At 41.2% G+C, this 24,803-nt stretch overlaps 2 protein-coding genes across 2 annotated transcripts in view; both read right to left on the bottom strand.

Moving 5' to 3' along the window:
• Positions 1-24,803, bottom strand: part of ZSCAN25 (zinc finger and SCAN domain containing 25) — a 430,575-nt gene that overhangs the window by 342,217 nt on the left and 63,555 nt on the right. The gene's annotated exons all lie outside the window — the stretch shown is intronic.
• LOC128043211 (cytochrome P450 3A24) overlaps positions 1-24,803 on the bottom strand; it is a 43,155-nt gene that overhangs the window by 18,232 nt on the left and 120 nt on the right. Inside the window, exons 2-7 of the mRNA XM_052635497.1 lie at positions 20,957-21,050; positions 14,359-14,411; positions 11,942-12,041; positions 6,247-6,360; positions 5,909-5,997; positions 1,328-1,476 (exon numbers count right to left, since the gene is read on the bottom strand). Coding sequence (XP_052491457.1) covers positions 1,328-1,476; positions 5,909-5,997; positions 6,247-6,360; positions 11,942-12,041; positions 14,359-14,411; positions 20,957-21,050 — 599 coding nt within the window. The remainder of the gene's footprint in view (positions 1-1,327; positions 1,477-5,908; positions 5,998-6,246; positions 6,361-11,941; positions 12,042-14,358; positions 14,412-20,956; positions 21,051-24,803) is intronic.

The raw sequence follows: 24,803 nt of genomic DNA, 5'->3' as shown, positions 1-24,803 counted from the left end.
AAGACAAGGAAGCCTTTTCAACCACTTCTACCCAAAACTGGCAGATTCATGTTGATGTATGGCAAAACCAATACAATATTGTAAAGTAATTAAACATGATATTTTATACAGGGAATCCTAAGAAAACCACTAAAAACCTATTCAAAAAAATAAGTAATTTCAGCAGGGTTTCAAGATACAAGATCAAGGCAAAAACCACTACAATATTGTAAATTAGCCTCCAACTAAAATAAAAAAAAAAGATACAAGATCAAAACACAAAATCAGTTGTATTTCTATATTACAATAAATAATATAAAGTGACATTAAGAAAATAACTCCACTACGATAACACCGAAAAGAATAGAAAAAGTAGGAATAAAATAAAAGACGTAAAATTTACACTCTGAAAACCTCAAAACCTTGTTGAACTAAATTAAGATGGAAGTAGATGAAAAACATGCCATCATCATGAATCAGAACATTTACATTGTCAAAATGGCACGTTGATGGATATAAGATATTCCCTATCAAAACTCTAGCTGATCTCTTTGAATAAACTAACTGAGCTTAAATTCATATGAAATTGGAAGGGGCTCAGAGAAGACAAAATATTACTGAAAAAAAAAATAAAGTTATAAGACTCGCATTTCCTGATTTTAAGACTTAACATAAAGCTACATTAATCAGGGCAATGTGGCACTGGCCTAAGGATGGACATATATTCATGGAATAAAGTTTTGAATCCAGAAATAAACCCACTTGTCTATGGCCAACTGAACAATGAAAATGTTTCCAAGACCATTCAATGGAGACAAAACAGGCTTTTCAATAAGTGGTGCTAAGACAACTGGATACCTATAAGCAAATCACACCAGGACTATTGATTTAAGTAATAACTGAAATTTGTAACTTTTGGCCACCATCATCCAATTCTATCTCCCAAACTCTGTCTCTGGTAACCAAAAATCTGACATCATTTGTCTATGAGTTTGGATTTCTTCCTTTGATTTAATATATAGTATTTGTCTTTCTGTCTGACTTATCTCACTTAGCATGAGGTCCAGCCACATTGCTGCAAATGGAAGAATTTCCTTCCTTTTTATGGCTGAATACTATTCTGTTGTGTTTGTGTATGTGTGTATACACACCACATTTTTCCTATCCATTTATCCATCGATGGACACTTAGGTTATAAAAACCATTGAATTGCATATTTTAAATTGGTGAATTATATCTCAATAAACCTATGAAAAAGGAAGGAAGGGAGGGAAGGAGGAAGAAAGAATGAGAGGGAAGGAGGGACAGAAGGAGGAATACAGAAAAAGAAATGTAGTAGGACACTTACCTACTGAGAGAAGAAATGGATCGAGGATATCAAATCTTAAGAGCTTCTTGGCATTCTCCACAAAGGGATCTTGTGGGTTCCCAAGGGAATCAATATTCACTCCAAATGATGTGCTAGTAATCACATCCATGCTGTAGGCCCCAAAGATGCTGAGTAGAGAAAGATAAACACAGTTAAAATTGGGACCAGCTGACTATCCATATCCAACAGAGTCAACAAGAAAATCATATAAAATCAGATGCCCAGGCAAGACAGGTCAAGAGCCACACTCTCTGAGAACCACCTGCTGGATCACAGAAGACTGTCTGCTACTAGAGGGTATTATGCTTAGTGAAATAAGTTAGAGAATGACAAATGTTGCATGTTATCATTTATACATGGAATCTAAAACTAAAATGAATAAATATCAATATGACAAAACAGAAACAGACTCACAGTGTAGAAAACAAAGTGGTGGTTACCAGTGGGAAGTAGGAAGGGGAGTGCACGATAGGATAGAGGATTAAAAGGCACAAACGACAATGTATAACATAATACTCCTGAGGTGTGTATGAGGTGTGAATGATGCAACTGCCCCTGTGCTGGGGGGATGGGGACACTAAGGCAAGTTAGATGCCCCCACCACCAAACTCAAGGAGCTCAGTCATAGAAGGACAGAACCCATAATCAGACAAAGGACAGTAGTGTGTTTTGACTATGGGCAATAAAAGGTGTATAAGGACTGTGTCTGAGCAGAGCAAAGGGAGTAAATTCACTCTTCCTGGGGAGTCAAGAAAGGGGACATTGATCTAGGTCTCACCTCACCACAGAACCTGTGCTCAGAGCTGATTCCCTTTTACAGCAAAACCAGAGTTGACATACAGTATCACATTAATTACAGGTGTAGAAGAGCGATTTTAAATACTCCATTTAAAGTTATTATTAAATACTGAATACATTCCTTGTTATGTACAGCCTATCCCTGTAGCACAATTATGTTATACATTGTCGTTTGTGCCTTTTAATCCTCTATCCTATCGTGCACTCCCCTTCCTACTTCCCACTGGTAACCACCACTTTGTTTTCTACACTGTGAGTCTGTTTCTGTTTTGTCATATTGATATTTATTCATTTTAGTTTTAGATTCCACGTATAAATGATAACATGCAACATTTGTCATTCTCTAACTTATTTCACTAAGCATAATACCCTCTAGGTCCATGCATGTTGTTGTAAATGGAACAGTTCCATTCTTTTATATGGCTCAGTAATATTTCTTGTGTGTGTGTGTACACACGTGACACATCTTCTTTTAACATTCATCTACTGACAGATACTTACATTCTTCCATATCTTGGCTACTGTATATAAAGCTGATAAAAGAAATGGGGTGCATGCACCTTTTCAAATTAGTGTATTCATTTTCACTGGATGTATACACAGGGTGGAATTCCTGAATCATATCACAGTCCTCAGGCTGCAAGGCAGGAGATTTGGGTTCGATCCCTGGGTCAGGAAGATCCCCTGCAGAAGGGAATGACTACCCAATCCAGTATTCTTGCCTGGGAAATCCCAAGGACAGAGGAGCCTGGTGGGCTACAGTCTGTGGGGTCACAGAGAGTGGGACATGATGGGACACAGACAATAGTTCTCCTTAAGCTTTTGGAGAAACCTCCATATGGTTTCCCACAGTGGCTGCACCAATTTACAGTCCACCAGCTTGTACCAGAGTTTCCTTTCCTCCACAGCCTCACCCAAACTTACAAGTGTTGGCTGATTTTGTGATTTAGATATGCATTTCTCTGATGATTTGCAATGTTGAACATCTTTTCAACTGTATATCTTCCCTTGAAATAATGTCTATTAAGATCTTCTGCTGATTTTTTATTGGGTTGTTATTTAGATTTTGAGTTGTATGAGACATTTATATATTTTCCCATCACTTCATGGGAAATAGATGGGGAAACAGTGGAAACAGTGTCAGACTTTATTTTGGGGGGCTCCAAAATCACTGCAGATGGTGACTGCAGCCATGAAATTAAAAGACGCTTACTCCTTGGAAGAAAAGTTATGACCAACCTAGATAGCATATTCAAAAGCAGGGACATCACTTTGCCAACTAAGGTCCGTTTAGTCAAGGCTATGGTTTTTCCTGTGGTCATGTATGGATGTGAGAGTTGGACTGTGAAGAAGGCTGAGAGCCGAAGAATTGATGCTTTTGAACTGTGGTGTTGGAGAAGACTCTTGAGAGTCCCTTGGACTGCAAGGAGATCCAACCAGTCCATTCTGAAGGAGATCAGCCCTGGGATTTCTTTGGAGGGAATGATGCTAAAGCTGAAACTCCAGTACTTTGGCCACCTCATGCGAAGAGTTGACTCATTGGAAAAGACTCTGATGCTGGGAGGGATTAGGGGCAGTAGGAGAAGGGGACGACCGAGGATGAGATGGCTGGATGGCATCACGGACTCGATGGACATGAGTCTGAGTGAACTCCGGGAGATGGTGATGGACAGGGAGGCCTGGCGTGCTGTGATTCATGGGGTCGCACAGAGTCAGACACGACTGAGCGACTGAACTGAACTGAACTGAACCGAACTGAACTTCTTATCATCATATCATTTGCCAATTATTCTCCCATCCATTAACTAGGTGGTCTTTTCATCTCATCAATATTTTACTTCACTGTGCAAAAGATTTTTAAGTTCAATTAGGCAAAAATTAAAAATTAGGTCATTTGCTTATTTTTACTCTTGTTTTCTTTGCCTTAAGAGTTAAATCCAAAAACATACTGTTATGATTTATGGCAAAGACCATTCTGCCTATTGTTTCTTCTATGTTTTAATGGTTTCCATTTAGATCTTTAATCCATTTTGAGTTTGTTTTTCTATAGGGTATAGGAAAATGTTCTAATTTCATTCTTTTACATGTAGCTATCCAGTTTTCCAAGTATACTTATTGAGGAGACTGTCTTTTCTCCACTGTATATTCCTGCCTCCTTTATCATAGATTAATTGACTCTAAGTATAAGGGTTTATTTTGGAGCTCTCAAATTTATTAAACTGATATGTGTCTGTTTTGTACCAGTAGTCTCTAGAATCAGGAACAACACAAGGATGCCCATGCTTGCCCCTTCTACTCAATATAGAATTGGAAGTCCTAGTCATAGTAATCATACAAGAAAAAGAAGTAAAAGGCATCCAAATTGGAAGGGTACATGTAAAACTATCATTGTTTGCAGATGAAATAATACTTCATATAGGCAATCCTGAAGTTCCAATAAAAAACTAGAATAAATGAATTCAGTAAAGTGGCAGGTAGATGATTAATATGCAGAAATCTGGTGCTTTTCTATACAGTAATAAAGAACTATAAGAAAGAGAAAATAATAAAACAATCCTGTTTAAGATCACATTAAAGAATAAAACACCTAGGAATAAACTTAATCAGGGAAGTGAAAGACCTATACTATGAAAACGATAAAATGATGAAGGAAATCCAAACGGAAAGATGCTGCATGTACATGGATAGGAACAATTAATGTTTTCAAAATGTCCATACAACAAAAGCAATCTATATATCTAGCACAATCCCTATCAAAATACTTGTGGTACTTTTCACAGAACTAGAACAAATAATCCTCAAGTTTATATGGAACCATCAGTTCAGTTCAGTTCAGTTCAGTCGCTCAGTCGTGTCCGACTCTTTGCAACCCCATGAATTGCAGCATGCCAGGCCTCCCTGTCCATCATCAACTCCCAGACTTCACTCAGACTCATGTCCATCGAGTCAGTGATGCCATCCAGCCATCTCATCCTCGGTCGTCCCCTTCTCCTCCTGCCCCCCAATCACTCCCAGCATCAGGGTCTTTTCCAATGAGTCAACTCTTCACATGAGGTGGCCAAAGTACTGGAGTTTCAGCTTTAGCATCAGTCCTCCCAGTGAACACCCAGGACTGATCTCCTTTAGGAGTGACTGGTTGGACCTCCTTGCAGTCCAAGGGACTCTGAAGAGTTTTCTCCGACACCACTGTTCAAAAGCATCAATTCTTTGGCACTCAGCTTTCTTCACAGTCCAACTCTCACATCCGTACATGACCACTGGAAAAACCATAGCCTTGACTAGATGGACCTTTGTTGGCAAAGTAATGTCTCTGCTTTTTAATATGCTGTCTGGGTTGGTCATAACTTTCCTTCCAAGGAGTAAGTATCTTTTAATGTTATGGCTGCAATCACCATCTGCAGTGATTTTGTGGCCCAAAAAAATACTATAAAAGACCATAAATAGCCAAAGCAATCTTGAAAAAACAAGAGATGGAGGCATCATGCTCCCTGACTTAAGACCAAACTGTGTATTTTTGTTTCCCAGAATATCCAAGGTGACAGTTAAGTAGATAAATTAACCCTGGCTCACATACACAGAAGATACATTCTGATATTTTCATGAACCACCACTCATTCTCGGGTGGCCAGTCAGAGTTGTAAACCATAATACTGACTCCTGTTTGGTCACTAGAGTAACTCAGCAGTAGGAATTTGGCTCCAAGGCACGAAACACAAGGGTCTCCATGGAGCTCAGAGGACCAGCAGCTTCACCCCTACTTACTCTTTCATGTTGACAGACTTGCCTTTCTCTGCTTCCTTCCTCAGGTTCCTCACCAACACATCTCCATACTTCCCAATGATAGGGAACATCTAGACACAAAACACAACAGCACTGGAAGTTAAATGTGGAGACTCAAGTTTTAGAAGAACCTGGTTTTCAGGGGCATGCAGCCATAAGTGACATTTTATTACGAATCTGACGATGTCTCTTTTAGGATGTGAAGATAAGAACCATTTTAGGAAACTCAAATTTGGCACACCACTCCTTGGACAGGGATATGAATTTATTTTCTACCTTATTCTTTAAGTTGCTCATGGAAAACCCTCTTCTTTTCTTACCTCCTTGAGCTTCCCACTAGTGAAGGTTGGAGACAGCAATGTCCGTATTCTCTTCCATTGTTCATCCTCAGCCACGGAAACAGCATTTTTCATAATTCCCATTGGACCAAAAACCTAGAATTGAAAGCAAAACACATTTTACCCTACCTAAGTATTGGAAGTCTCAACAGTTGTGGAAAATGTGTTAATAATTTGGGAACAATGTATTCAACAAATCTTTAGTGACTATCTACGTAGTACCAGGCCCTATGCTACATGCACAATAAACATTTATCCTGAATGTCTAGGTTCCTGTGAATGTGGAAGAGACATTCAGCCACTTGATGTGGTTTCCACCCTTCATATTCCAATCTCCTTTTAAACACAAATGACCCATGTAGTATGGAAAGGGTTCTTCCAGGGGGATAGAAGGGAATATGATCTAGTTCATCTTCCTGGGCTATGCAGAGAAGGGATTGGTGACAGCCAGCCAGACAGCCTTGGCAGACTACATTTTGCCTCAGGTTACTTTGGTCTTTACATATATTTACAGCCTGATCAATTGGAAAAAGGAATGTGTAGACATGGTGGGGGCTTTTTAAGTAGTACTAACTATGCAAAAGATTATGAATCTACCTGATATTCTGAAAAAAAATTATGCAATGATATGGTAAACACTTCCCCCTACATTTTCCCCCGGAATAGAAGGGGAAAGAAGACAACTCTACTTCTCAGCTTGGGACAGGCGTATGAAGCAAACCTGTTTGAAAATCTCCTCAATCTTTCAAATTTATATTTTGTTTTAAAACAGATTGCTCCAACACTCATTCATGATAAAATTCACAAAATAGGAAGACAAAAAAAATTTCCTCAACTTGATAAAGAGCATCTACAAAAAGACCTACAGCTAATATCACTTTAATGATGAAATACCGAAGTGACATCTTCAAGACAGGAGACTCAGCACCAGAGTGGAGACTCCAGCCTTTGTTGTCTCACAATTAGATAGCCCACAGTAAATGAAAATAGGTCTAAGAAGTGTCAGCAATACAACAGAGCACACTTGAAAATAACTCACAAAAAGAGGAGAATAGATACATTTTTGTTTGCATCATCCCTTCCTCTAGGCCTGCTCTGCTCAGCATCAAGAGGCATTTCCCCAACCTGAGACATTTTCCCTTGCTGGAAAAAGAAAAAATGACTAAAAGAAACACGATCAGTTACCTGTTTCTCCAGCCTTTCAGAACATTGCACAAATGACCTGCTTTGCTTTCACCCTTCCCAGAGACAAGCAGAGCCGAGACATCTAGAGACAACTAGGAACAAAGAAGAAGGGCAGGGACTACCAGTGTCAACCACGAAGCAGGAGTGACTATGGTTCTCTGTACCCTGCTCTGCAGAAAAACCCAGAAACTTTGCTATGACGAAACCAAGTGCCAGCATAGTCACTGGAAAACCTCTGAAAATTTTCATGCTGATCACTCCCTAGGGTTCTACATTCAGTTCAGTTCAGTCACTCAGTCGTGTCCGACTCTTTGCAACCCCATGAATTGCAGCACGCCAGGCCTCCCTGTCCATCACCAACCCCTGGAGTTCACTCAGACTCACGTCCATCGAGTCGGTGATGCCATCCAGCCATCTCATCCTCTGCTGTACCCTTCTCCTCCTGCCCCCAATCCCTCCCAGCATCAGAGTCTTTTCCAATGAGTCAACTCTTCGCATGAGGTGGCCAAAGTACTGGAGCTTCCAGCTTTAGCATCATTCCTTCCAAAGAAATCCCAGGGCTGATCTCCTTCAGAATGGACTGGTTGGATCTCCTTGCAGTCCAAGGGACTCTCAAGAGTCTTCTCCAACACCACAGTTCAAAAGCACCAATTCTTCGGCGCTCAGCCTTCTTCACAGTCCAACTCTCACATCCATACATGACTACTGGAAAAACCACAGCCTTGACTAGACGGACCTTAGTTGGCAAAGTATGTCTCTGCTCTTCATGCTATCTAGGTTGGTCATAACTTTTCTTCCAAGGAGTAAGCGTCTTTTAATTTCATGGCTGCAGTCACCATCTGCAGTGATTTTGGAGCCCCCAAAACTGAAGTCTGACACTGTTTCCACTGTTTCCCCATCTATTTGCCATGAAATGATGGGACCGGATGCCATGATCTTCGTTTCTGAATGCTGAGCTTTAAGCCAACTTTTTCACTCTCCTCTTTAACTTTCATCAAGAGGCTTTTTAGTTCCCCTTCACTTTCTGCCATAAGGGTGGTGTCATCTGCATATCTGAGGTTATTGATATTTCTCCTGGCACTCTTGATTCCGATTTGTGTTTCTTCCCGTCCAGTGTTTTTCATGATGTACTCTGCATATAAGTTAAATAAGCATGGTGACAATATACAGCCTTGACATACTCCTTTTCCTATTTGGAAACAATCTGTTGTTCCATGTCCAGTTCTAACTGTTGCTTCCTGACCTGCATATAGGTTTCTCAAGAGGCAGGTCAGGTGGTCTGGTATTCCCATCTGTTGAAGAATTTTCCACAGTTTATTGTGATCCACACAGTCAAAGGCTTTGGCATAGTCAAGAAAGCAGAAATAGATGTTTTTCTGGAACTCTCTCTTTTTCCATGATCCAGCGGATGTTGGCAATTTGATCTCTGGTTCCTCTACCTTTTCTAAAACCAGCTTGAACATCATAAGTTCATGGTTCACATATTGCTGAAGCCTGGCTTGGAGAATTTTGAGCATTACTTTACTAGCATGTGAGATGAGTGCAATTGTGCAGTAGTTTGAGCATTCTTTGGCATTGCCTTTCTTTGGGACTGTAATGAAAACTGACATTTTCCAGTCCTGTGGCCACTGCTGAGTTTTCCAAATGTGCTGGCATATTGAGTGCAGCACTTTCACATATCATCTTTCAGGATTTGAAATAGCTCAACTGGAATTCCATCATCTCCACTAGCTTTGTTCATAGTGATGCTTTCTAAGGCCCACTTGACTTCACATTCCAGGATGTCTGGCTCTAGATGAGTGATCACACCATCATGATTATCTGGGTCGTGAAGATCTTTTTTGTACAGATCTTCTGTGTATTCTTGCCACCTCTTCTTAATATCTTCTGCTTCTGTTAGGTCCAGACCATTTCTGTCTTTTATCGAGCCCATCTTTGCATGAAATGTTCCCTTGGTATCTCTAATTTTCTTGAAGAGATCTCTAGTCTTTCCCATTCTGTTATTTTCCTCTATTTCTTTGCACTGATGGCTGAGGAAGGCTTTCTTATCTCTTCTTGCTATTCTTTGGAACTCTGCATTCAGATGCTTGTATCTTCCCTTTTCTCCTTTGCCTTTTGCTTCTCTTCTTTTCACAGCTATTTGTAAGGCCTCCCCAGACTGCCATTTTGCTTTTTTGCATTTCTTTTCCATGGGGATGGTCTTGATCCCTGTCTCCTGTACAATGTCATGAACAGTTCCATAGTTCATCAGGCACTCTATCTATCAGATCTAGGCCCTTAAATCTATTTCTCACTTCCACTGTATAATCATAAGGGATTTGATTTAGGTCATACCTGAATGGTCTAGCGGTTTTCCCTCCTTTCTTCAATTTAAGTCTGAGTTTGGTAAAAAGGAGTTTTTGATCTGAGCCACAGTCAGCTCCTGGTCTTGTTTTTGTTGACTGTACAGAGCTTCTCCATCTTTGGCTGCAAAGAATATAATCAATCTGATTTTGGTGTTGACCATCTGGTGATGTCCATGTGTAGAGTCTTCTCTTGCATTGTTGGAAGAGGGTGTTTGCTATGACCAGTGCATTTTCTTGGCAAAACTCTATTAGTCTTTGCCCTGCTTCATTCCGCATTCCAAGGCCAAATTTGCCTGTTACTCCAGGTGTTTCCTGACTTCCTACTTTAGCATTCCAGTCCCCTGTAATGAAAAGGACATCTTTTTTGGGTGTTAGTTCTAAAAGGTCTTGTAGGTCCTCATAGAACCGTTCAACTTCAGCTTCTTCAGCATTACTGGTTGAGGCATAGACTTGGATTACCGTGATATTGAATGGTTTGCTTTGGAGATGAACAGAGATCATTCTGTCGTTTTTGAGATTGCATCCAAGTACTGCAATGGAGTAGACACCAGTGCAATTCCTGCGTCAGGAAGATCCCCTGGAAAAGGAAAAGTCTACCCACTCCAGGATTCTTGGGCTTCCCTTGTGGCTCAGCTGGTAAAGAATCCGCCTGCAATGTGGGAGACCTGGGTTTGATCCATGGGTTGGGAAGATACCCTGGAGAAGGGAAAGGCTACCCACTCCAGTATTCTGGCCTGGAGAATTCTATGGACTGTATAGTCCATGGAGTCGCAGAGAGTCGGACACGACCGAGCAACTTTCACTTTCAATTTACCAGCGCCCGGCTGCCATCCCTGTGGACACCCTCCCCTCCCTACTCAGTCTCTGACTTGGAGCCACTGCCCTCCTTCTCTGGCCCCACCCTGATGTGTGAGGCTGCCCACCTTCTCTGGCCCACCTGCAGGTTTAGGACTGGACTGTCCAGGAAGAGATGGCAGGCAAAGGAAGGAGATGGAAGGAAGGGGCAAAAAAGAGAAAAGAAGAGCCATGGCAAGCTTCTGATACCAACTGAAACTGACCAGTGTGTGTAGCCTTTCTCCCCAGTCAACTGAACAATCAGCCACCTTTTATTCCATGTTCATGGTTTTAAGGGAGTTTCATGAATCCTACCCTACTGCCTCCAACCCCACTAGAGCTGCCCAGCTAGTGCCACCGTTGATGCTATAAGACCCAGGATTGACACCAGTAGTCAATCTTTCCGGGTGCACATGTGCAAAACATTATCACAGGGCCCCGCAGATGGGCAGATGCCTAAAGCCAGTCCTTACGACTGTCATTCGACTGCACTGACACACCTGTCCACAGCTAACCTCTGCAGCCACACACTTGCACACTGCCAGGCTCAAGCCTGAGCACAGCAATGAAGACCCACCACAGCTAAAAATAAATAAATAAATATTAAATAAATAAATTATTTTAAATGGATAGCCTTTCCATAATTGGTGCTAGGGCAATTCAGAAATTTAAAAGCCAAATTAAAAAAAAAAAAAAACTTAACCTCAAACGTTACAAAGAAACTAACACAAAATGGGTTATAGACTTAAATGTAAAACATAAAATGATTTAATGTTTAGGGACAAAATAGGAGAAAATCTTCAAGGCCTAGGGCTAGGTCAAGATATTTTGGACTTGACAACAAAGGCAAAATCCACAAAATGGAAAATTGATAAATCACTCATCAAAATTTAAAGAGCAGTGTTTGCTATGCTAAAGACCCTGATAAGAGGAAAAATCAAGCTACATGCTACAACTATATAAGAATAGTAAGAAGGAGACTTGTAGGGATGGAATAGTTCTGTACATTGATCGTAGTGGTAGCCCCATAAATCTACATCTAGGACACATTTCACAGAACAAAACATACACAATGAGTGAGCGTGAAACTGAAGAAATCACAATATGCTCTGTGGATAGTATGAATGTCAGTTTTCTGCTTTTAAATTGTAGTCTAGTTAATCAATATATTGCCATTGGAGGAATCAGGACGAAAGGTACATGACATCCAGCTTCTCTGTATTTTTCTCCTTTAACAACATCCTGTGAATTTATAATATATTTCAAAGTGCATATCTAATAAACAAAATTAAATTTTAAAAATGGATGCCTACCCTCCGGTTTGTGAAGACAGAATAACATTCTTTCACTAGTACTGTTTTGATCACATCTGGATCTGTGATAACCAACAGAGGCTGTTTACCTTCAAATACCCTGTGTAGGGAAAACAGAGCTGATTAAACTTAATAAACCATTTTCTGCAGCTGGAGCCATACCTGAAAGTCTAGATGTTTATCTTAACATTATATAATCCATCCTTCTAAAGTTATCATTAAAAATACCATGAAAACACTGCTAATTATAGGTGGTTAAGTATATGGGTATTTCCTGTATCATTTTCCATAATTTTTATAGGTTTAATATATTTCATTATCAAGAAGGAAGTTAGGTTAGTAAATAATTGAAGGAAGTAAATTATCTGAAAATTAAAATATAATTAAGGGGAGTCCATCTACTCAGTCATTTTTGAAGATATACCCAAAGCATGAAAATGCATATAATATTAGATGAAAACTGTAGATACATCTATCATAAATATATAACAATATATCTGCAAATGGAAGAAGATTTGGAATGCTCCACAAGTGACAGTGGGATATGAAAGATTTTTTTGTCCTATTTTCTAAAATTTGCTTTCTAGTTAATATTTTTTAAGCAAATATTTTAAATAGTGAGATATCCTTGGTAGCATCAAGTTGAGGATAATTTGAACAAAAGGAAAAAGAGAATGAAAAAGATCAGAGAAGTATGTATAACTCATCTTTTAAACATTTTCTTTTCATTACATGGGTCCCATGGGCCTTGTGCTCCATGTCAGTAACATCCATCACCAGCAGGGCAGGCTCACGTTTGACCCACCTATCACACAAAACTGACTCCTCAGATGTGACATGTCACTGTTTGACCTGATCTCCTGACTGTCAGGATGTCCATTCATGGGAATCAGCCACTGGAATGAGGTTTACTCTGAGTTATTTACAGTCTTCTGACATTTTGGTTTCACTATCAATCACTTGCAATGGCTAGAACAAATTGGAAGATTTTCCACATGTTCCCTATTCCTCTAATTTCACAGGAGAATCTCAAACAGTTTCATGATTACATATAAAAATTGCAGAGAAACACTGCACTTACTTCTGCCCATTTCCAAAAGCTGTTCTAAAATTCAGAGGGTATAAGTGGGTGTCAAGAGCATTTAGTGCTGAAGCAGTGACAGGAGAGATTGGGGAGGCGCTTAATCTGCTCTTCCACCTGACTGACATTATTTGTATGATTCCCTTCTTCCCACCATGGTTTTGCAACAACAGTTGGGTGGAGAACAGACAGTGGTTTGCTTTATATTCATGATGTCACTCCAGCCTTAATAATTTCTCTAACTAACAGTTACAATCAGATTTTTGAACCACCTCAGATCATATCAATTCAGTGTACTGATGAGTGGGGTCAAAGTCGGTATTTATAACAAGCTCTCCCAGGTGCTCCTCATACATCATCCATGCATGAGAACCATTTTCTAAAAGAGAACTGGGATCCACCATGAAAAAGGGACTGCAGTCAGAGCTCACAGGTACTAAATGTTGGCAGGGCAGCTGGAGCTGGGCCAGTAGTGTCCCAGTGCTATGTATTCTTTCCACTCAACCAGGCTCACATTTGGGGCGATGGCAACTCACAGGTTCCCATGGTTTCTGAGGGCCTCATGAGAGAAGATGAAGAGGTCTGGACAGGTAGAGCCTCTGCCACTTGCTGTTGGCAAAGAAGCACCACAAGACACTTCTCCCTCTGCTCTCACCAAACCTCCAACAGCTCCTAAAGCCCACCTGACACACTCTGGGTTAGATATATATACCCTATATCTCCTCAAAATCAGAGAAAAACAGTAGATAAAACAATCATTGAATACAATTCTATTGGAAAATCTTACCTGAAAATTAAACAAACAAACAAACTCCATACATGTAGAGAAAGTAAAAAGCTGAGCAGAAATGATTTCCCATTATGTTAACCTATAACTCTCATCTCTTTTTCCAAAAGGACATATTAAATCCAGAATTTAAATAAAGGATATTGGGTTTAAATTAAAAGAGAATCATGTGGAAAAGGGTCATAAGATACATTTATGAGCACATATTAGAATGTTCTGAGATAATCCATTTTATGCAACTAAAGGTAACCTAAAGAGAGAAAAATGGAAAGGGGGAGGAACAGTGAGATCCTGGACAGAAAGTGATGCTAGGAGTCGCTGGGCCTCGAAGTCTGGAGAAAAATGACGACCTGTGATCCTCCAGGCCTGATTCAGACTGTGGACCCGGATACCTGTGGCCTCTAGGATCTCTGGTAGAACAAGCCTGCAAGCTTTACAGCAAATGACTTCATCCCAAGAAGCTCTGGACTGAGAGTGCCCTCCACACCACCAGGGGAGGGCAGGATTATTATAACAAGTGTGTCTGATGGGAGTTTTCAGAATACTCACCCCCACATTTTCCCATACTTTTTAAAACATTCTTCATCAAATTCACAAACACCCTATAAGGAAAAACAATATTACATTATTAACATCCTGTATTGAACTCTATCTCTAATTCACAAAACTACTATTTTTCACTGGCAGTTGGAGGGAAGTTCTTATTCACAAATGTCTTAAGGGAAAGGAGGGAAAATAGAGGAGATATTTGAAACTGACAATTTAAAATCACTCTTGAATATTTTTGAGTATTATAGATACTAAACACTTACCCCGTCAGTGAATACTAATTATTCCTTGTCTTCCTGAAGGCTTTTCCTCGTGCATGTGTTGTCTAAAATCTCTTAATCTCTAATCCCCCATGGACATGTGACAAAACTGAAGCTGAGGGAAGTAACAGATTCACACACACACTTTCATCTCCTAGTTTAGCAGTCTTTTCATTTATCTCATGAGCTCTTTCTAGAATTCTAGCAGAATAAGCAAATTAAAGCACCAGTGACATCTTTTAATCTCGCAAATTTGAAGAAGTCTAAGGGGTGTGTGTTCAACGAGAAAGTGAGTGACTGAATGAATGACAAAGTGGACATGCCTTCTAGTTTTCCAGCTCAACACAGAAAAAAATGAGGAGGTGCCACAACTATACAAGGAACACTGCATTTTAAACACCTGGCTTGATAGTAATAACCAACTTTAAAAGCATAGAGCTCCCTTGCTAAGACTAGCAAGGGGGACACTCTCCATCCCCCTTCTGATGTTTATGTCAGAAGCTTCCTCTGTCCCTTTTTATACTTTAAATAAATCTCTGCTACACAAAAGCTCTTGAGTGATCAAGCTTGGTCCCTGGTCCCAAAGCTAAATCTTCTTTGGAGATCACAAATCCACATTGTTCATCTTGGGGCTTGCCCAGGATCTTCAGGACAGGGTAAGAACACTCAAGAGCTCTAGCCTCTCTGCTTTCTCGGTATACATGTTTTCTGCTTTACTTTACTAACTCTATGGTTTGCTTGTGTGAATGAATGACATGCCCTGCACAAAACAAGTGATGAGCCCTGCTCTGCAGTTTCACAGTGCCTCATAAACGACTGAAGGCAGAAAGGGGAGCCTTGTCGTGGGTTTATACCACCTGTCAATGCCAAGAGACATCCAGTGTCCCTGTGAGGGGAGTGGCCAGAGGACGGCAAAGTGTGTGGACCAAACTTTCCTTTCTCAGTCACTTTTTCCTGGTCACTTTGACCATTTCGTAATTGCGTGGGGAATCAGAACTACTAACCTAATCTGTTGGGTCATAGACTTTCAATGGACTTGTAATTCATGCCATTACTATGTACTTTGACTTAGACCCCAAGCTTGGTAGTCATGGAAGTGCTTGGTCTTGCTAGAAGCCAAAAGCTACAAGAGCATATTTGAGAGCAAGACAGAACTTTAACTCCAGGACTGTCTCTCAGGCTAAAGGTCACTCTCTTGGCTGCCTGCTTCAGGGACCAGCGATCTGAAAGTGAGTCTTCTGTCATGGCTGTGCCTCTGATCTGTGTGGGGAGAAGCACTGCTGCTGACTGCTGACCATGAGACTGAGGACACAGACTGGGAACTGCAGGATCTGGTCAGACTGGAAATGCAAAGGGCTTCTTCCTTTGGTAGCACTAGCTCTTAGTGGACCAGAAGAGGCTCTCGGGTGGCTTCTGTCTCAACTCCTTAGATATTCTTTCTGTGGAATCTGTGGAAATGAACTGGAAGGATTGGTCCTAGTAGCTTGAGGACAAAAATCACTTTTTCCTTGCTGGCCGACCCTTTTGCTATCACATACACTGGCGTGGTGACACTCAGAAGGGAAACCATGGTTGTTGTTTATCCCTTTATGACTCACCATTTCTACTGCAGTCAGGACTGTACTCAGGAATGTGCATAGGCACAGGGAAGACGGATGCTTCCCCTAGTAGTCCTAGCTCGGGAAACATTTTGGGAAACTACTCTGACAAATCAAACAAAGGTTGTGGTGGTACAGAACTAGAAATCAATTTGGGATACCATCAGATCTACCCCTGGTGCATCTCCACCCCATCTCAGTGGTAGAACTGGAAGGGGTGAATCAGGCGCCTGCATTAGTAAGGGACAGACTAAGTCCGACCAGGGAAGGAAAACTTCAGTAGAAAGTCTGTCTACACCCCCATTTAGAGCAGGGAGGGGTGCCTTAGGTGGAAAGAAGCCATGACTGTGGATGCTGCTTTTTTCTCTCTTACAGATGGGAACTAACAGTTCCAGAACCATTCCTTTAAAATGTATTAAAACAACAACAACTGGGACAAGTTTGATCCCCAGAGTTTAAAAAGACATGCCTGATCTTTTTCTGTGATACCAAATGGCCATGGTATCCTTTGGAAGACAGGGAACACTGGCCTGTTGAAGGGCCTCTTAATTACAATATTGTTTACAATTAGATCAGTTCTGTAGAAAACAAAGAAATGGGTGGAAGTGCCATATATGTTGCTCTTTATCTCTCTGTGAGACATGCCAGACTTGTGTCCTAAGGGTACAGACTTGGGTGTGAAACCTTCAGCTCCCTCCCGTTCTCTTACTTTGCCCCTGTATCTGGGGCTGCCAACTGAACAGGCTGAGAATCAGGGCACCCTTCCAGGAGGGCTTGCCTCAGTCTTGGTAGACTATTTAGAGGATATGTCTTGGGACAGATGCTGACTCCTGACTTGAGAGCTCGAGTTTTGGGGGAAGCCATTACTTTTGGAGATGAATGGCTTGGAGGCAAGGTGAAAGAGGGATCACAAAATAGCCCTCCTCCCTACTGGGATCAAAGCAGTTCCCATAACAGAGCCACTTTGCCAGATGTATTCTTGAAGGACTCAAGAGAGCATATGATAAGACTTTAAACTACGCTAAATTAACTTACATAGAATAGGGAGAGAAGGAAGCTCCTGGTGAACACCTAATAAAGATTACAGGAGGCTCTCCACATGTTTACTGACATTGATCCTGAAATTTACAGAGGGAGAAATGATCTTAAAAGATAGATTTCTCACTCAGTCGGCTACAGATATCTGCCATAAGTTATGAAAACTGGCATTTGGACCAAATCAGTCTTTAGAATAACTGTTACAGCTGGCTCAGACAGTATATTATGGTAAAGAATATGAGAAAGAAAATAAGAGGGAAAAAAGAACCATGCAAAAGACTGAAGCCCCAATAATGGCTGTTAGACCTGCTCTGAAACAGCCTGAGAAAAATGCCCAGAGGGACCCAGGTGAAAAGGGTTATTACTGCGGAAAGGAGGGGCATCTCAAGGGGGATGGCTCTCAGGCATCTATGCCACCCCCGGCTCCATGTCTAGTCTGCAAAGGACCACACTGGAGAAGAGACTGCCCTCTAAGGTGTAGGCCTCAGGGGTCGGACTCTCAGGACAATCAGGACCAAAGGTGCCCGGAGGTCACCACACAAACTCCCATCCTAATTACACCTGAGGAACCCTGGGTATTAATAACTGTGGGGGGCCAAACAGTCGATTTTATTTTGGACCCTGGGGCAGCTTTCTCTTTGCTCACTGAAGCCCCTGGTCCGCTTCTGTCAGAACGAGCCAAACGCTATTATTTCAGTCATCCTTTAAGCTGCAACTGGGACTCTGAGCTGTTTTTCTCATGAGTTTCTAATCATGTCAGAGTCTCCTTCACACCTTCTGGGGAGGGATATACTGAACAAAGTCCAGGCTTCTGTTTTCATGAATATGGAACCCGTTCTTTCAACTGAAAAAAATGTAAATCCTAAAGTGTGGACTGATGGAAAAACTGTGGGTCAAGCACAAAATGTTGTTCCTGTCCTTATCAAGCTCAGTGACCCTCACCTATTTTCATATCAAAAGGAATATCCATTAAAACTCGAGGTTAAGAAAGGGTTACAGCCTATCATTGACAATTTAAAGGAACAAGGGCTATTAATTCCCTACAATAGTCCATGCAACACTCCTATTTTGGATGTGAAAAGGGTCAAGTGATAAGTGGAGACTTGTTCTAGATATACAAATAATAAGTGTCTAATTGTTATACTTTATTGTCTGAAATTCCTAAACAAGCTGTATAATTTTCAGTGACTAATTTGAAGGATGATGCTTTCTAATATTAAACCTATACTAAATCATTCTCTACCTATGGTTTTAAGACAATTGAGAGGATTCTTGGGCATTACAGGCTATTGCCACATTTGGATTCTGGGTTATGGAGGACTTGCCCAGCTTTTAATGAGAGCTCAAACTGCCCCCCAAAAAAGGGACTCTCTCTATGACAGACTGTTTTTGCACACAGATATTGTCATAGATTCTAAAGCCTTAGAATTAACTAACTATGTGACTCAGCTTTTCAACAGACATTACGAGAACTCTGGGAGGTGACCCCTGACCCAGCCTCCATATTGGTCTAATTGCTGGGTCTGTGGAGCACTCCCCCTCCTAATCAATTGAAGGCTTCCCATGGTGGGTTTCTCCGCTTCAAGGAAAGGACTTTCTTCAACTCTGCAAATACCTTCATGAACAACAATCATATTGATGCCTCTTCTTGATCTGATGACATCTAACAATCCTAAGATGGACTGGTGTAACTATGGACATAATGTAACTTTTGATTATGTTTTAACTTGGTTTAATGACCATTTTGCCTTATATCTATAACGATGTAACTGGATTTGTTTCTAACTGGCTGAAACCTCTTAAGTTACAAATGGTTGTTCAAGCTCCTATGAATGCCACAGGCTCCTCAAACTATTACTTGGGGCCCCTGGATCAGACACCCTCAACAAGAGGGTTAGGAAAATATGTTGCCTTAACAATTTAGGGACTATGCCCCTCAACAGCAGGAAGTAGTTATGGGATGAAAACAATGCCCCTTTCCCTTGGCAACATAATTCTCCTAAAAGAAAAGGGGAGAATGAGAGAGTCAATTCCTAGGCAGGCTGATAAAAAGTTCGGATTCCCCAAGGAGGAGAAAGGGGTCTGGGGCTCTCAAGGAGAAAAGGACAAATATTTTTTTCTATATTACTTTGTCTTAGTCAATATAACAATGTATCTTGCTCGAGGACATGTTTCTCCTTAGCAAGAACCTTCTGACTAATCTTGTTATCTTGAAACTTGTAAATTGTGGGAGTGGGTCTGGTAGGACCTTTACAAACTTGAGACATTCTTTTGATTTATTGTAATAACCGATTTAAAAAGTATATAGCTCCCTTGCTAAGACTAGTGAGGGGGGCACTCTCCATCACCCTTCTGATGTCTGTCTCAGAAGCTTTCTCTGTCCCTTTTTATACTTTAATAAAACTCTGCTACACACACATACACACAGGAAAAAAAAAAAAAAAACCTGGCCTGAGCTTTTACTTCTATAACTTAAAAAAAAAGCCTGTCCCTAAGTTTCTATCATGATATTTAATGCTTTAACAAGTAAATGAAGGTCTCAGATGTGAGTTGGCGTGCATCTACTAAGGAGTTCACCTGGGAAAGGTGGAGAGGAAATTACTGCTTCTTCAGATGGAAAAATGTTCAGGAAATTCTGAGGCAGTAATGAGACAGTGAAGACCTCAGTTGGGAGAATCAGGATCTGAGAAACAAGCCTCATGTCTGCAGGACAGGAAATCTGAGCCAGAGAGCAGCCTGCACACAGGGCTCTGCCCCTGCACATCTGAACACAGCTCACAACCTTCAGTTCAGGGGCAGGGCCCTGGGGAGGCATCAGAGAGGAATGAATATCAGAATTCACAGTCCATCTGCCACCTGGTACATTCCTTTCAGTTAAATTAAACTTCTAATAATTTTGTCAAATCATATCCTTTCTAGTGATTTTTGTATATGTGATTCTGCCTTATTTTTAAAAACCTCCACAACTTATTTAGTGGTTAAATATCTAAAGTAAATAGACAATCTTGCCTCAGTTACACTCATTCCCTGCTCAAACTCACCCGTGAGGTTCCTGTTTTGAAGGCACAGAAGAAAATCAGAAAGCTTTTGTTACATTTTTCATATCCCAAAAGATGTCATGTGTAGCAAGAGGTAGAGCAGAAAATGGAGAAAAAAAAACACAAAAAACAAAACAAAAAAAACCTGCAGGCATTAGCAGTTCTTGAGAGAACCCAAGTATGTGCAAATTACCTGATACATTAGAACTGAAGCATCCAAGCAATTCAGGAGAAAGGAGAAAAAAAGGGTACCCAGAGATTATGCTACCAACAGGATACATCTGACTGTACTGTATGCTGCTTAAGAGCCATGACCAGGCATCCCTTCATGCTTTTCTCCTGACAATTATTAGGACTGCGACTTTCTGGGAATCTGCACCTGGCTGAGACAAGATGCTCTTCACAAAGCTTACAAGATGGAACTTCAAGTTCTGTGCTGACTCATCCAGAGAGTTCAGCTGTCTGAGGAGGCAAACCTGAGGCTCCTGACAGCTGATAATAGAGGCCTCAGGTAAAGAGGGCATGTGTGGGTGGGACCTACGATGCCATTTCTGGGAAGTAAGAAAACTTTCAACTGCCTCCTGAGGAGGAGAATTTTTACTATGCAACTCAGCTGGGATTTTCAACCATAAGAAGCAAAAAAGGGACATCAAACAACACACACCTTTCGGTAGGACAGAACATTTCCAAAATAAGGCAGAGGTCTTGGCCCAGAAACTCCCAGCTTCTTAAACAGTCCATGTGAATAAGTTCCATATCTATAAAGTGAAAGAGAAAATCCAGGTTAGGGATTGTGGAATAAGTGTGGAGCTGGCCAGTCACAGACTTGGAACTGGAACTGTCAGCCTAGAGAGGTAACATGTAGGTGATAAATAATAACAGCAATTCCAAAAGCAATAATTACTTTCATTCCTCATCTTTCCCTCTTGCACAGTGAGACAATATCACTTTCACCATCAAGTGAAATCTTGAAGGTCCCAATCCTAGAGTGGATGCTTGAAAATATTTAAATTTGAGAGCTCCTGAGAGGTTTAGGCTATAATTCCTCCAAAAAATTCATTCATATGTATTCAGCAAGTTAACTCTTCCATGATTTAGAGATTCTCATTCTAGATACAACAGGGAAACTTTTTTTCTGTATCAAACATGAGATTTTGGTTAACTGCATCTGCCCAATGACAGAGTTACGAAAGTCTACCTTGGCCTTGTTCTCATCCTTGTCCTTTCCTCTATATTGTTTTGTTGTTGAGTCACTCGGTCATGTCCGATTCTTTGTGATCCTATGGACTGCAACATGCCAGGCTTCCCTGTCCTTCACTATCTCCTGCAGTTTGCTCAAACTCATGGTCATTGAGTCAGTGATATATATCCAACCATCTTATCCTCTGTCTCCCTCTTCTCCTCCTGCCCTCAATCATTCCTAGCATCAGAGTCTTTTCCAATGAGTAAGCTCCTCCCATCAAGTGGCCAATGCATCAGAGCTCCCTCCATGTTGCTGCTGCTGCTAAGTCGCTTCAGTCGTGTCCAACTCTGTGCAGCCCCATAGACAGCAGCCCACCAGGCTCCCCTGTCCCTGGGATTCTCCAGGCAAGAACACTGGAGTAGGTTCTCCCTCCATGATCTGACCTCATTTTACAATCTGATTCTTCTTAACTCTGTCTTCACAAGCAGGCCTTAAAACAAGCACAGTGTTCTTGTCTGTATTATGAAATCTGTGTTCAAGGCTTCCACTGCCATCATAGAAATTGAGTACCTTTCAGCTACACCCATGACTCTGTCACCAGGCTATTTGGTTGACTTGAACTACAAAAAAGGGTGATTGACCCTTTTGTTCCCTGAAACTGTATAAATGAATCAATGACTAAAGGATCCATCTCCAGACCATTCCCCACGTCATGGCATCTGGTCCTCCAACCATCTGCTAAGCCCAGGGCCTGAAATACACTCATCTTTCTGAAGATTCTCAATCATAAAGCAGCTAGACTACTTCCACTGCACTTCAACTATCTTAAAAACCAATCAGGCCTGGTGCTCCCTATGGCGGCCTGCCTGCAGGTTATCCTTCATGTATTATGTGTGCAAGCTCACAGTTCCGAGTTGTGGATCTTTGCAAGCCTGCTCACTCTGGTGTTCCTGAGAGATGACAGAGTGCAGGAAAAGAGAGGCTGAAGGAAGAGACTGCCATTGATGGTTTAAACATGAACTTGCTAGACCTCCAAGGCTAACTCTGTAGAGGCAAATTAGTAAGGTATGGTTGAAAAGCATGCTGTGTGTAAATGGTTCATCATGCCCTATGGGCACTTTAAACAAAGAGATATCAGGGTTCCCAGTCTTCAGTTACCTTTCCATGTAGAGCAAAAGACTGTGTGTGACAAAAAATGAGTGACCATAAAAAACTCCAGAATATTGGACTAAGCTCCTGTCTCCCCTTCTTTGGAAGGTAGCCTTTAAGGTAGCACAGGTTCAAATCTCTGTAGAAATCTACCAATCTTAAAGTCTATGATAAGAGAAACCCATAAAATTTCAGGAAAGTACCTATGTTGGAAGTGCACACAGAGGTACCTTGGCCAAGCACAGTTGGCTATATCTCTCTTTCCTCCAAATCAACTGGTAGAAGTGTGGGCACCAATCACCACAAAAGGGATGGCCTGGGCTATTCAAACCCCAGTTGCTTCCTCTGTCTTCACAAACAGGGCAAGTCAATGTCTGCTTCTGAACCTTCAGGGTGCTACATGAACTCAAAAGTGATGCCAAGCAATTGAGTGAACATGTTGGCAACACTGGTCCCACAGAAAGCTCTGGTCTAGTGTCTAAATTCACGTGGTTCCACCAAGGCAGCAGATGGACTGAGTGAATTATTTGGCTTCTTTCTAGCTCTTCACTTTTTGATTGGTACAGTAATGCTATTTTGGGTAAAAAGGAAGGGGCTAAAGATAAAGCCAACATTTTTATAGTCTTTACACTGTGTCAGCATAACGATAACATTGCCTGCAGTGGCTGATTCCTGGCTGCACCAGTACCTTCTCAGGCTACAGGGATGTTTGCCTAGTGGGGACACTAGTACCAGCCACACTGTCAGACAGACCACACACAGTGTGACTGAGATTGTGTCTTGTCCCCAGGCTTCCAGCAAATCAGATGCCAACCCTGTTGACCTTCTGTGGGACCAGGTCTGAGGAGTAACTCTGGGGGGTCTGCTCAGAGGAAAGAGGAATATTCTCCCTTCCATCCCAGTCTCTTTCTAGATGCCTCTCATATCATCACCAGCTCCCAGACATGTATACTCATCTGCCCTGAAGATTAAAATAGCTTGCTGGACATGCATATTTAAAAAGATATATCACAGGAATATATTAGTATACTAGATTCATATTCCAGGCATTATTCTAGAGGGTGAATTTATTTACATACCTTTCTACGTGCTGGACAACAGTCCTCTTTTATCCTTCAGGGAAAAAACCACATGCTGGAAATACTCATATCGATTTTTTAAATCTAGTACTAAATAGAATGAAATTAAACTGTACCAATTAATTTTATAATAGCAGACAGAAAATATGTTGCTGAAATACCTTAAATGCCTAATACTTCTTTCAAGTAATTAAAATGAGGTTAATGTTACCCACGTACATGTCATCATGATTTACTACACTTAGTGAAAATGAAATGGACACAGAACCTAAATGTGATTTGTAGGGGTATCTCTCTAATCACTCATTGGAAATAATTCCTCTCCCAACCTCTCCCTCCCTTCCATGATAACAGAATCTCAACATTGAAAGGTATTTTTCTGCTAGATGGTTTTGATTCAACCTCCTGTGCCACACTTATACAGGGAAAATAAAATCCAAATTGGACTCTGGGGCTTGTGCCTCTTGTAGGCTTAGCAGATTTCGTATCACGGGGAAAATAAATATGTACATTGACTCTAACCCTTCCAGAGATTGAAAGAAAAGGTGAAAGAAATGAATATAATTTCAAGATTTTTACCAAGTCTCCTCAGATCTTAAGATTTCTCATTTGGAAACGAGATAACTTCTGCAGAGTACAGGGTGTGGGAATTAAGCCTTAGGAAGGGATGCCCTGAGGAGGGGTACAGAAAAGGGGAAGGGCTGAGTATGAAAAAAAGATTGCTCAGTCTCAAGCCTCCCAACAAAGTCGGGGTGTACCCCATGCCTTGTGTAAATGACTCCTGGAAGAAGGGTCCGGAGCAGGAACTCCTGAGTGACAAAGGGGCCGATACTTCCTCATGTCTCTTGCAGCAGGTACAGTCGGAGAGACTGAAACAAAAACCCACGTTGCTTCTTGCCTCCAGGATTCCCAGCCATGGGAATCAGTGAGGACTATGCTGCATGTGGGCCAGTTGTTTTTAATTTGCCCTTGATGGACTCTTACCCAGATGTGGGTAAAATCGATAATAACCCATTTGGTGCCCATAGCACCTGATGCTTGAGCAACTTCTCCATTTACTTTGAACTTTAAAAAACCAAGGGAACCCCCTTTCCTGATTA

Source organism: Budorcas taxicolor, chromosome 2, assembly GCF_023091745.1.
Source record: "Budorcas taxicolor isolate Tak-1 chromosome 2, Takin1.1, whole genome shotgun sequence".
Taxonomy (NCBI): Eukaryota; Metazoa; Chordata; class Mammalia; order Artiodactyla; family Bovidae; genus Budorcas; species Budorcas taxicolor.
The sequence above is the reverse complement of the archived record's forward strand: the minus strand, read 5'-3'. Positions and strand labels throughout refer to the sequence as shown.